Source organism: Bemisia tabaci, chromosome 3 (assembly GCF_918797505.1).
Source record: "Bemisia tabaci chromosome 3, PGI_BMITA_v3".
Classification (NCBI taxonomy): domain Eukaryota; kingdom Metazoa; phylum Arthropoda; class Insecta; order Hemiptera; family Aleyrodidae; genus Bemisia; species Bemisia tabaci.
In genome coordinates this window covers 45,574,855-45,587,678 of record NC_092795.1, presented here as the reverse complement: position 1 = coordinate 45,587,678, position 12,824 = coordinate 45,574,855, and the positions used below count along the sequence as shown (strand labels likewise).

The window sequence follows — 12,824 nt, the reverse complement described above, 5'->3', positions numbered from 1 at the left end:
ATAATTTATCGAAGAGTTGGCATTCTACAGCTACAATTGAGAAACTTATTAGTAGCTGCTGAAGCCTTTATTTAAATCACCAATCAAGGCTGCTTTCCCTCACAATAAACCATTATGTAGGTTGCTAATATGGAAAGTAATTTCTTGGCTCAATCAATGTACGGAAACTGGAATCAAGAATTTGATGTTCATGCTCAGCGTGATATTTAGTTAGGAATGATAAATCTAAAAATTATTTACCTGTTAGCTTTTAAACGGTATTTGCCTGACTTGAGGATTGCTCATGAATAACTAATATGGCCTTCGTAAATGGAGGCGTTGAGTGCAAAAAGGGAATTTCTTGGTTGAGAAAATTTAGGACCTTCACTGCTAACTTATATTCTAAAGAGAAATTTAAAAAATTGGGTGATTCTTTTGAAATTTAGCATTGTAAAATCATAAAGAAAATTCAGTAACATTTTCAACGAATTCTATGTATTTGCCAGTGTCATAATGGATGAAACGTCAGTTTAGATCATGAGACACCAAGGATTGCCCTTTTTGCATACAGCTGCAGCGTTCAATATTAAGGGTTTTGAGGGCGAGAAATATTTTAGTAATAAATACAAACATCAATTGCTAACTAAGGAGTTAACTTATGAAGTTTTCCTTACATTCAATATGTTTTGCATGAAATTTCGATGAAGACTTACGTCTCAAAGGTCTCATCCTCACCTTGTCTTTTGGTTCATTTACGTCTTTCAAAATAAAATACGACCAACGCCCAGTTCGGATTATTTTGGCTCGAATTATCGTAATCGCCTTGTTCTATAAGGATCCGTCAGCATGCAAACAAAATAAATTAGTTGTAATATTTACTGTGTCCGGAGGTGGCTACCGTCACCCATGATACACCACAAATTTTGGGTGTCAAAAAGCAGAAAAAAAATTTTCACTAGGAAATATTTTTGAAAAAAGGAAGAAAAAAAGTATGTACCCTGGCACAGTCATGAGTTATGTGTTGTTTCAAAATTCTACTCAAAGAGTCAGCACACTGTAGAACTACGCAGTTGTTACTAAAATCCCAAATTATATAAGCCACAAATTCAAGCGACGATAAAATTGGTCCCTGTATATAGATTTTTCGACTCAGAATTTGCACGAAGCGAAGGTCTGTTCATAAAACCACATTTTGATTTCAGATGCTATCATTTAATTTAATAACATGCGCCCTCCTTGTGGCAACGGTCAGCACAAAAGGTATTTTGCCGCAGTTTGATTTCTTCGACCCAAATAGAGAAATCAATAAACGATTGGAATCTTACGTTGAAAAGCATGGACCTCCAGAAGGATTGGAGGAACTGTGGTTGGAGCAAAAACTTGATCATTTCACACCCTCCGACACGGAGGTTTTTTCTCAGGTAAAATTAATTACAATCAGAAGCAAAGAAAGAAAATTGTATCCGTTATTCAATCACTCGGTTGGTCTTAATCGAAATCCAGATTTCAATACTCAAATGCTCTCTGTTCGGCTTGACCTTCGTTCTCGTATTATTTAAATCTTTTATTCAGGAGTATTATGCTGCGAGAAAGTTTTTCCCACTCACCAAAGCGAAAACTCTTAAACTAGGGAAAAGAGAACAAGTGCAATCATTATGCATTGTTGTTTAGACTATACTAATGCAAAATAAGTGAGATGATACAAATCGTGGATCACGCAGATCATTATAAATCAAATTTAAATCGTGGGAGTTTATATTTAAATAAACCTGGCACTCTCAAATATTAGAAGTTTTTGGATGCGCAGTTACGAACTACATTCGAATATTTGAGTAAGATTTAAATGAAATCGATATCCAAATATGCGAAAAAAATTACGGCTGTTTCAAAAAGATATTTGAGTGCTTCCAGGACTTTATGTCCACCTACCTTTGGCCCATTAAATAAATGTCCACCGCTATTAATGTCCACTAAACGTTAAGTCCAGTCTTTATTAAGTCCACATGATTTAATGTCCAACGATGAATATGTCCAAAACTGTCCAAATTGTGGACATGTTATGTCCACATTTTTTTTCTTCTCATTTAAATGACAGGAACTACCTCAAAAATAAATGCATCTTAAAAACATTTCATTCATGAATCAAGTCATGAAAGAGAACAGACTCTAAGAGCAGATAAAAACATATGTTCATGTGTACACTGTATGGATATGATAAGATAAAAATCAAAGCGGGAGCCTAGGAAACGCTCCAATGCCAAATTAAACATTTTTCAGTAATAGATGCAGTCAAAATTGAAAGTCCTCTTTAACTAGTTATTTCGTGCGCCTTCAATCTTGTAGGATACTGTGCAACGCCTCTGACGCGAAATAGTTGCTTAAAGCGTTCCGGCACGGCAGGCAACCAGCGTGACACGCGCATAAGCGCCTACAAACCTAACGGGATACTTCACGCGTTGCGCAATGCGTGAAGTATCCCGGTATGTTTGTAGGCGCCAGTACGCTGAGTACGCGTTCTACGCTAACACGCCGCTCCGCTCTGTGTTCGGCTCTAATACTTAAACTCGCGGAGTCAGCGTTTTTCAACTCATGATTTTGAAATGTTTGCACTCTAGCATTGATTATTCCCTTTTAAACTGATGAAAAAGAAATATGTACTACTGGAAAATATAATGTGTTTTTTGTAAATATAATAGTGGTTGCGTGTCAAATTTAATGATTTCCAAAGCATTCAAATTTATTCTTTTATGTTTTGGGCTTTTACTGTGCTGCAGCGTGGTGTAAGCGCAACTAAACGCTCAAAATTGGACGTATTTGACTAAAGGAGGTCGATTCACAAATAAGTTAAAAACAAAAAAATGCGTGCTTCTTAGTTTTTTTCCTCTTTTATTAATTTTTGTAAAGTTTCTTTCATCACAACTACGGCTCATTGAGATTCATTTGTGGACTTAACTTAGTGGACGTATAAGTAACGGACTTAACAATAGTGTGGGCTTTAGAACTGTGGACGTAAAAATTATGGACGAAAAGTCTGTGGACGTAAAAAAAGTGGACATAAAGTCCGTGTACCCTGTGAGTTACGTAATAAATTTCTCTTTATACTTTGTTCAAATGGACCGCGTTAAGCAGAGAGGAGCCAAAGCCACATCAACTATATTGTCAGATTCAATTAGGCAGTTTAATTTTTTACATGAAAGCGATTCTGCGGATTTTTCTGCTTTTAGTGAATTTTCGAAAAAGTACGAAGAAAATTCCTGACAATTTTTAAAGGAGTCCCCACTAACGTTCGTTTGTAATAAATTAAATTGACCGGTTAAATTTGGAAAAGCTAATGTGGCTTGGTTCCTTCCTGCTAAACGCGGTCCAAATATTGATGGCCAAAAGTGAAACCACGTATCTCCGTTTGCGATGTTGCAGACTTCCTGCCATACTTTATTTTTTCCTTGGAGAATTAGTCAAAGTAATTTCTTGAAAACTCTCTTAATTATTATTCTCTGTTAGTAGAATATGCTGTGTGAGTTTCAACCCATGAATACGGTTTGTTTCTATTCGAAAAAATAAAATTGGAGCGGAAATTTTGGAACATCGCAATGGAGGTACGTGCTTATGCATGCACTTCGGTCATCGATATGCTAGAATGTGTAACTAGTAGGCACCAGTGGCTTGGCGTGAAAGATCGATTATCGATATTCCTACATTTGAAGCTTTAGTATAACAAATCGATTATCAAGGTGTTTGTTGAGAACGCCTTGTATATCGATCTTTTTCAATAGATTTAAATGACATATCAATCAATATATCGCAAAGCACGCCACGCCACTGGCTAGGCACGTTTACACTTAAGCCGAACGCGCCAAATATTTATTAACATGCACCCACATATTATGAAAAGTGGTCCAACTGCAGAAAAATTGTAGACTCGGACCGTCTATATGTAGTTTAAGAACCTGAAAAGGGTCTGCTGTGCAAAGTTCGGAAGTCAATAATTTAACCCCCTTCGCTTGAAGTGATGACCTTTGGTATTTTTCTAGCGTAAATCAAACGTTACCTAAAACTATAATTGTGTATTAAAATATATTACAGAGGTATGCGATGAACAAACAGTATTATGGCAATAACAGTGTAGCGTTTTTATTGATCTCCGGAGATGTAATTATGATAGACTCTTTTCTTGGATACAGCTTCATGGGAGATGAGGCTAAAAAATGGAGAGCTGCAACCTTCATGCTTGAGCACCGATTTTACGGAAAAAGCGTACCAAAAGGGTGAGTCGTTTCTCAATCTATGCAGACTATAGATTCATGCTAAAGATAAATCAGACGTGAGAATCTACGAAGACCTTAAAATGTACGTATGTTATTGAGTGTGCTAAGTTTTTATGAAACTCAATAATTGAATGTCACATGCACGAGTTGACGAATAATGGAGCATACGTTCATTTCGAAACAAGAAGCGTTCACCGAATTTTATCAAATCAGCTGAAAATTCAGTTTATGATCTAACAAGCATCGGGTCTAGGAATGGCTTATTTGACAAACTTAATACTTTCTGAGTTTGAGATTGAATGATGTAGTGATTTTTATTTAATTTAAAAAAATATGAGGTTGCAAAAAAACTGTGATTGATTAACTATATGATGTATTGAGATCATTATCAACGACATAGGTTTCACCTTTTACGTCATAGGTATTATTTTAAGTCTAATAAACTTACACATCCATCAGTCAATGGTTTATTCTTGCAAAGCGATGAGCTCTAATTGGATGAAAAACCCTCATTGACAGAATCCGTGTCCAAGATGGAAAAGCCTCATTTTCATCAGTGAGAAAGCATAATTGTTCAAAATTTTACGAACTGAAATGTAGATTTAATAAATATGCGGACGGATTTGCTTCACAGAATTTCATTTTAATGTTTTTTTAGGATCCTTATCGGTGGAGTGGCGTGCTGTGCGACAAATCGATTGATCTGCCATTGCATTAAAAGGATCGATAATCAGGGTGTTCGCAACGAACACCTTAATAATCGATTCTTTACCATAGGTTTAAATGGCATAACAATCGATACATCGCAATTCACGCCTCGCCACTGCTCCTTATCATAGTTCGAAAGAAGAAGAATGCCACAGAATAAGCTTTTTGAATGACCACATAGGACCGTAATGGTGCTTGTAGATGTACTTAATATTACAGACTAATGCAACTTCAATTTTTTCTAGTCACCTTAAGATGGACGCATTGAAATATTTAAGCAGTGAGCAGGCCCTGGCAGATATTGCAAATTTTATAACGCAAATGAACACTAAACATGGATTTCAAAATCCAAAATGGATAGTTTTTGGATGGAATTACGCCGGATCCTTAGCAGCCTGGATGAGGTACAGATATCCCCACTTGGTCTATGCGGCCGTGTCTTCAAGTGCGCCTCTCATTGCAAAAGCCAATTTCTCTGGTGAGCACAAACATTTGTTAAGTTGGTAAACGACATAACGGAAAAAGTAGGAATGCATGATGCTCTGTGCATGATGTTCTAATGGAGATGTTGCATGTGTGAGGGATTTGCGATTTGACCATTGATTCTTATGTAAAAGTTCGTGAGAAACACGATGGTGCCACTGGTTTTCTTTGAAATCATCTCCCAAGCTCAAAAAAGCTCTCAAAGTGAGGCCAAAATGGAGAAGATATCCCACCCTCCCCTGAGAGTCCACCTCTACATCAAAACAAACTCTCCATGCAAAGATAGGGAGCAAATACATTAGTAGGGTTGCCGTGTTTTCAGTTTTGGAGTCCCCAAATAAAGTGGCAACCCTGCTACTGTCTTTGCTCCCTATCTTTGCATGGAGAGTTTGTTTTGATGTAGAGGTGGACTCTCAGGGTAGGGTGGGATATTCCCTCCATTTTGGCCTCACTTTGAGAGCTTTTTCTGAGCTAGGGAGATGATTTCAGAGAAAACCAGTGGCACCATCGTGTTTCTCGCAAACTTTTACGTAAGAAACAACGGTCAAATCACAAATCCCTCGCACATGCAACATCTCCATTCCTCGCGCTATTTTAACATGCCACGCAAGAATTTACTCTTTAATAACGAGTTTCTTTTCTTCAAATTTAGAATTTGATTGTACTCATTGATTGTTAATTGATTTCATTGACGATGTTTCAGATTATTTCCAATCTGTATCAAAGTCTCTGTCCACTGTTAGTACAAAGTGCGTGGATGCTATACGAGAAGCCTACCGTAAAATGAGCGACGGAATGAAGAATTCAACGAAACGGGAACACTACCGCGAACTCTTTCAGTTAGTTTCATAAGAGTTATTTATTTATTTAGTAACGTTCTTCCCCATCAGTCATTTAATTCCTACTAGACTAGGGGGGCACCTGTAACGTAGGTCCAAAAAATCCTGAAAACTGTGCAACATTCTCATCGAGTTTTCTTCCTACTACCATTGGAGTTTTTAGCTCAAAATTCCAGAAAGAAATTGAGTTTGCTACCAATTGGTAAATGAAAAGGTATCGATCTCAGGAATGCAAACATTTTTATTGTCAAATTTGTCTCCTAATAATTCTAAGAACTGACTTCACAAATGTCTAGCATTGAGCTAGCATTATTTCAACAAAATTAAAGTACCTCAAGTTTAACAGCAACTGCTGGCACTTGATTACCTAGTAACACTATAGTTCATTTTATAGATTACTCTAATTAACAGCCGATTAGACGTTATATTTTTAACTATCGAATAGACTATTTTAGATGCAGCACGATAGATTAAATTCTTTTTCAGCTCTCTATTTAACAATGGGGAGGATAGACCTGGGACATAAATACCGCAGTTCATTTTGAGAATTCCGGCCCCGTGTTAGGGTGTATCATATCCGCGGGAAATGATAAAAAATCAAACAAATCGGTAGAATAACTTTACGGGCTTTATGTAATTTATTATTTAGTATAATACGCCCCTATTCAGCACATGTGTGTGCTCAGAAATACAAAGGGAGATAAAATTTGTTAATATTTTCCTCTTACCTTTACAGTCCATGTGAGCCTCTCGAGGATAACAAAAATGATATTGCGTTATTTTTTCGAACGATCACTTACTCTTTCGCTTTCATCGTCGAATACCGTGGTTCAATATGGTTTAAAGACATCAGTATGGAAAGTGCTTGTCAGATAATGACTGATGAAACGATACACAAATGTCCGGTAAGTTTTCCGGCATTTTTGGAAAGATTTCGTTAAATACCATGGGACCAGAATATTCGATTTGGATTTGTGAATTGCCCCATTATGCGAACGATGTGAATATTCATTTTTGACCATGGTTCGTGATGGAGATCTTCGAGGCCAGTATTTATACTTTTTGCAGTTACCAACAGGTCGTCTAGGTGAACCAGCTGTCTATCAATTTTTTAATTATGATCAGGGAAGCTTACTCTCGTAACACATGACTTGAGTAAAAAATATCAACGACAAATATCTCACTCTCCCGCGGAAAATCTTTAGTAAATCGTACTACGGTTTTATCAATCTTTGAGCTCGGGACACGTTTCAAGTAACTTAAAATTTATAGTGCGATTCACCGTACTCTAGGTAAAAATCTCTTACAATGCAAAGATATACCGCAATTCTGATTACTCCACCGATAATGCGACCTAGAAGCAAAGTTATTATACGATAATTTTTGCTCAGGACCTTTCATGTTATTGTTAAAAAATGGAGGACAGAAACAAATGAGGTTTTCTTGGTATTATTTTAGTCACAGCTGAGCCACCTCCACATAGATGGAATTGCATTGGGTTTTGTAATGAAACGCTAGAAATGGACTGAAAGCATGTACATGCACAAGGCGACACCAAGGATTTTGTGAGATCGTTATAGTTCACATGTAGGAATTTATCCTCTTCGTCCTCATATGTTTTGTTTATTTCTCCATTTTTTAGAATTCATATCCTTAACTTGTATTCATATTCAAACTCTCTGGTGTAGAAACCACCATACAATAAGTTTATGTAAGGAACGTTCGCTGTCTCGTAGGTTCATCGGCTCGCAGTTTGGTTTAATAAGTTATACTACTCCTCGCGTTGCTGGGAGCACAGATATTCAGCTATGATTGAGATTCTGAAGAACACGACAGCCAGAGATTACGGCAACTGTAAGTCTTTTAATTGGATCCTATCTCAACATTTCGTTAATCTTTTTTCAGAGAATTCTTTCTCTAAGAAAAAGAGGTCAAATCTTGAGGCTCCCGTCCAGAGTTGAATCTTAATTTTATGTCAGAATTATGTTATTTAATCTCAAAACGCGTTTATGTTTCAGCATTAGAATTGAATATTTCATCATTCGAATTTTAATCATAATTTGGAGTAATTTCTGAACTTATTCTACATTCTACCAGTTGGCAGAATGTAACATTAGTATCTCCCATTTTTTTAAAGCGTGTTTGACGCTTAGTACTTGGTTTCTTCAACGTTACGGAATTCAACCGTCAAGTTAACTGGGATATCATGAACATGGTCGTGTCGAGCTGAGACCTGAGGCTTATTTATTCTGCATTTTCGCAAGCTCATGACTATGAGGAGCAGTTCGCTCTACAAAATGTCCTCAACTGCAAAATGTCATCATCAGAATTGCGAATAAAGTGCAGTTGGTGGACGAATGTAAGTTGAGACCCACAGAAAATTTAGGTCATTACGGGAGAAGGTAAGTTGAGTCCTGACTCCTATTCGGCGGTACGTAAATTGAGTCCCGGTAGCATTATCAGTGTATGTGTGAGGTTGGGAGACTGTGTGACGTTGAACAAATTTATGTAGATGGAACTTTTAAAAGCTGTCCTACATTTTATCTGCAAGTATTCACGATTCACGGTTACTACAAAGGCCGATTTGTTCCATTGGTTGGTGCGGCTTAGCGACCGTGCATAAAGACTGTCAATCTGAACTCAGCAATTATTTAGAATATTTTCAAGCCGAAAGTTACATTGCCACCAGAAGTCCGCCTCAAATTAAATCTAAAATCACACGAAACAAAGAAAACTTTTTGCGCCTCCAGATGTATTTGTATACTGCCAAGAAAATTACACGGTTCGCGTTCCTAAAAACGGTCTCCCACAAGTTTTTACCAATGACTTGATACTTTCACTTCAATGACGCAGCGCTTGCACTCTAGAAAATTTATCAGGTAACTTTTCATATTTTTATTTATTTCCACCATTATTCCCTGTTCACCAACGCAAATACAGTGGGACTCAATTTACCTATTGAAGAAAAGTTGACGGGACTCAACTTACCTATAGGGGAATAATTGACGGGACTCAACTTACCCTTAAAAGATCGCGTTTGTGACTCAACTTACCTTTTCCCCAGTTGGTAAGCATGCGTACTCACTTCTTTTTGCAATTACAAGCTGACATATCGCAAAAGATTAATTCAATTAAGTTAGCCGTTCAAAAGTTACAACAGTAGCTTTTAACTCATTTTCTGGATTGTAAAAAAAAGAAAATATTGTTTGTGCACTAGCTGTTTATCTGCAAAATGAAATTTTGAGAATTTTTCAATTGAGGTTCCTTTTCTACTTTTAAAAGACGGCTGGTCTAATATGAAATTACTTATTTTCCAAGCCGTTTTTAAGAACTCATAATTTATTCAAGCTTGTGTGCATTTCTACTACAGCCAGGCAGATGGCTTTTCAGTCATGCACAGAATTTGGCTGGTGGCACCATACGTCCAGCAAAAGAGATGACACGTTTGGAGATAGATTAACTTTGGATTTCTTTGCGACCATGTGCAAGGATGCTTTCGACTCCAGGTACTCATCTATTATTTTCACCAGATTAACAGTGTTAACCATTGTTCACCAGACATACATTTTTCATAACAATGTTCACCAGATAATCATTGTGAAGGGGTCAGAACCAAAATGAGTCAGTAAATAAGAACCAAGATGTAACTTTGAGACTATTTAATTCTAGATTAAAATTCAATCAATTTTGACTGATTTAAAGTACACGCAAAACCCTCATCCTGAGAGTATAATGGTAAGGTCTACTTTCTAATTTTTCGGAAAACATTTGTATCATCTCAACCAGTCAAAAGTCTCTGAAGCACGTGACAAAGAAATCATTTGCGGCAAAAGAATACACAATGATGGAAGGAAGAAATCAGTCAATAGGTATCATAAGGAGAATATTTTCAGGAAAGTGAAAGACTGAATGAAGTTGTTTTTGTAAGTTATGTGAAACACTCAGGAATTCCGATTAAGAATTTCGGAGGGTTATGAGATTTTTTACGTTCTCAAGGTTACAGTAAACGCGGTTTGAGAATCAAAGTTTGCTGATTACAGCGTTTTAAGTTAAGGTTGCAAACAGATATAAGCGGAAGAGCTCTAGTACGTTCGTATCAGAGAAGCGTTTAGCTGTTTGCTATGTAGGCGCGATTTTAAGTTCCCCAAAGATGGAAAAAATATAGAAAAACGTCGAAAAACGAAATATCGTCCTCCGCTCTTTGATGTAATAACAGATAAATTTATTCCAAAAGCATGAGGGCCCTATTCGGCATCTTATTTTTGAGCCGGTTCGTTATTTGAATACATCTCCACTAGTACTTGAATTCTAAAAGCAGGTCGAAATAAAAAAGCACCCCTTATTTGTTGAGCACTTAAAACAGACCGCGGATGAATTTAATTGACTCTTCTCTCCTTTTTGTACAGCCTATTCAATTTTTTGTGATTCTCGCTTTCAGGTTCAATACATCATTCTTGGAGGATGCGGCCCGAGATACAAATATGATCTACGGAGGTCTTTCATTGGATGTTAGCAGAGAGTTGTTCGTCCATGGATCAATGGATCCCTGGTCATCAATTGGCATCACCAAGGAACCGCCAAGAGGGAGTATTGCTGTCTACATCAAAGGTATCAAAGTTCATTCATCAAAATGTGTCGATTCCAAAGAAACCTGTATGAGCAACAGTTATATTAATTCAACGGTGTAAGTCGGCAATCACATAACTCGTTTGCGGTGTCTGAAAATCTCCGCCTCTATTGTTATTTTTTTAAAAGAGAACAAATTGACATGATTCCTTGAAGTTTTTGAAGAATTTTCTTCGCATAGAGAAGAAAAATCACTGGAGTTTTAAATAATAGTCGTTGAGCAGTTTTTCGTTTAAAAAATAAAGTATGATAGGAAGTCTGCGACGTCACAGATCGATTTATGTGATTGCCGACTTACACCGTCGATTTACGCATTATGAGCGAAAAACTAGCTCAACGAGGAAGCCAATTAGCCCCAGAATACACTAGCACACTGGAGAAAAACCACCACGAGACGCGCACTGGTGCCTACAAACCTAAAGGGATACCTCACGCATTGCGCAATGCTTGAAGTATCCCTTTAGGTTTGTAGGCGCTTGTGCGCGATTCATTCTGGCAGCACGGCGCAGCGGCGCCGGCCCATAGCCTCACGTCGTCATTGGGCCGTTTGTGACCTTACACTTCAAGATACGCCAAAGCGGAACGGAATTTCTGCCAAAGGCCTGTAACTTGCAATTTTCCTTCAGAATTGATATGTAGCTTGCCAAAATGTTTGAATTTTGAATTTAAGCTCTTTAGGCCCTTTGAGGCACGGGTTAAAATTTTTTAAACATTTTTTCCTTTTAAGGGATTCATTTAGAGACTACATAGAAACTTTTTAGGGGTTGACCAACTTGATTTTTGCAAAACTCAAAAATAAGGTACACCCCCCCCCCCCTCCCCGGTATTGGGCTATGGCCATTACCGTAAGGGTCATTCATGAGCATCTTCGGAGCGCGAATACTGCCGTGCTAAGGAAGAACGCCGCATGAACATTCGAGAGTTGTCAAATTTCCTCTTTGTAAATATTCATTTTTGAAGATTGTTACGAATATTTTACCATGAAATTTTCGGACTTTTTAGATCAAACTGCGAACGAAATCTTGTGAAAAATTAATAGAAAAATATCCACAGATTTTCCTGAAAATTCGTTATTTGTTGAAGGAAATTTGGCAACGCCTAATGGCTCATACGACGTTCTTCCTTAGCACGGCAGAATAGTTATGCACGCGTACAGTGTTATTGTCACTTTCGCTCAGTCCCGGCAAGGAACATAGTTTGTTATCACTTTCTATATTATGTGTCTCTCAATCTGTCGATTTCGCCTACAATGTTCATGGTGGCAATTTTCGCTGCTTGAGAGCAAGTATTGTTGCGTGTAGTAGTTTTGCCACTTTTGCATAGAACACACTATAATTACTCTTCTTGTCGCGCGTCTTTTGGTCTGTCGATGATGGACCACAGGTCAGAAAGAATGCGATCTGACCTCACCTTTATGACCTGACATTTTTCCTTAGAGGAAGCCATTGTCTACTAATACAAGATAAATATATTAAAAGGAAATTAAAAGTACCTCATAATTCGAGACATTACATGCATAAAGAATTCATATGTGGCCCTTCTGCATTTAAATTTCTCAGCTGGTAAAAAAAAATGAAAAAGATTGATTTTGTCTTTTCCACTATTGTAGTGTGTATATTTTACTCTAGGGAGAAAGAAGAACATCTGAAAACTCACCTATATTTGTTATGTTTTACTTTTTCAGGGTTAGGCAACTGTGCGGATGTATTTCCAACACACGTGGAGGATTCTCCGCAAATAAAGAAAGTACACGAGAGAATGTCGCGAATTCTTCAAAGGTGGACAACTGGAAAAAAACAGGAGCCTGAGATGCAGTCAATTTACCACTTCTGAAAACCATCAAATGTAGGATGAAGAATCGAGCATTGTTAAGTTGTATTTTCTCAATACTCAAAAAATAAATCTCACATTCTTCAGTGTAAAA

The 12,824-nt window shown here is 37.3% G+C and overlaps 2 protein-coding genes across 3 annotated transcripts in view; one reads left to right on the top strand and one right to left on the bottom strand.

The window, feature by feature from the left end:
- LOC109030579 (putative serine protease K12H4.7) overlaps window positions 1-1,048 on the bottom strand; it is a 24,264-nt gene extending 23,216 nt beyond the window's left edge. The window contains exon 1 of the mRNA XM_072298458.1: window positions 241-1,048. The gene's annotated coding sequence lies outside the window, so the exon portion shown is untranslated. The remainder of the gene's footprint in view (window positions 1-240) is intronic.
- Window positions 1-12,824, top strand: part of LOC109030576 (putative serine protease K12H4.7) — a 13,464-nt gene extending 640 nt beyond the window's left edge. The window contains exons 2-10 of one of the 2 annotated variants that reach the window (XM_019041610.2): window positions 1,182-1,400; window positions 4,063-4,244; window positions 5,198-5,430; window positions 6,139-6,274; window positions 7,011-7,179; window positions 8,011-8,128; window positions 9,645-9,780; window positions 10,713-10,882; window positions 12,585-12,824. In XM_019041610.2, the coding sequence (XP_018897155.2) occupies window positions 1,182-1,400; window positions 4,063-4,244; window positions 5,198-5,430; window positions 6,139-6,274; window positions 7,011-7,179; window positions 8,011-8,128; window positions 9,645-9,780; window positions 10,713-10,882; window positions 12,585-12,733 (1,512 nt within the window). In that variant the 3' untranslated portion in view covers window positions 12,734-12,824. Of the gene's footprint in view, window positions 1-1,181; window positions 1,401-4,062; window positions 4,245-5,197; window positions 5,431-6,138; window positions 6,275-7,010; window positions 7,180-8,010; window positions 8,129-9,644; window positions 9,781-10,712; window positions 10,883-12,584 lie in introns of those variants that run through there. The other variant, XM_019041611.2, reaches the window with a different exon arrangement.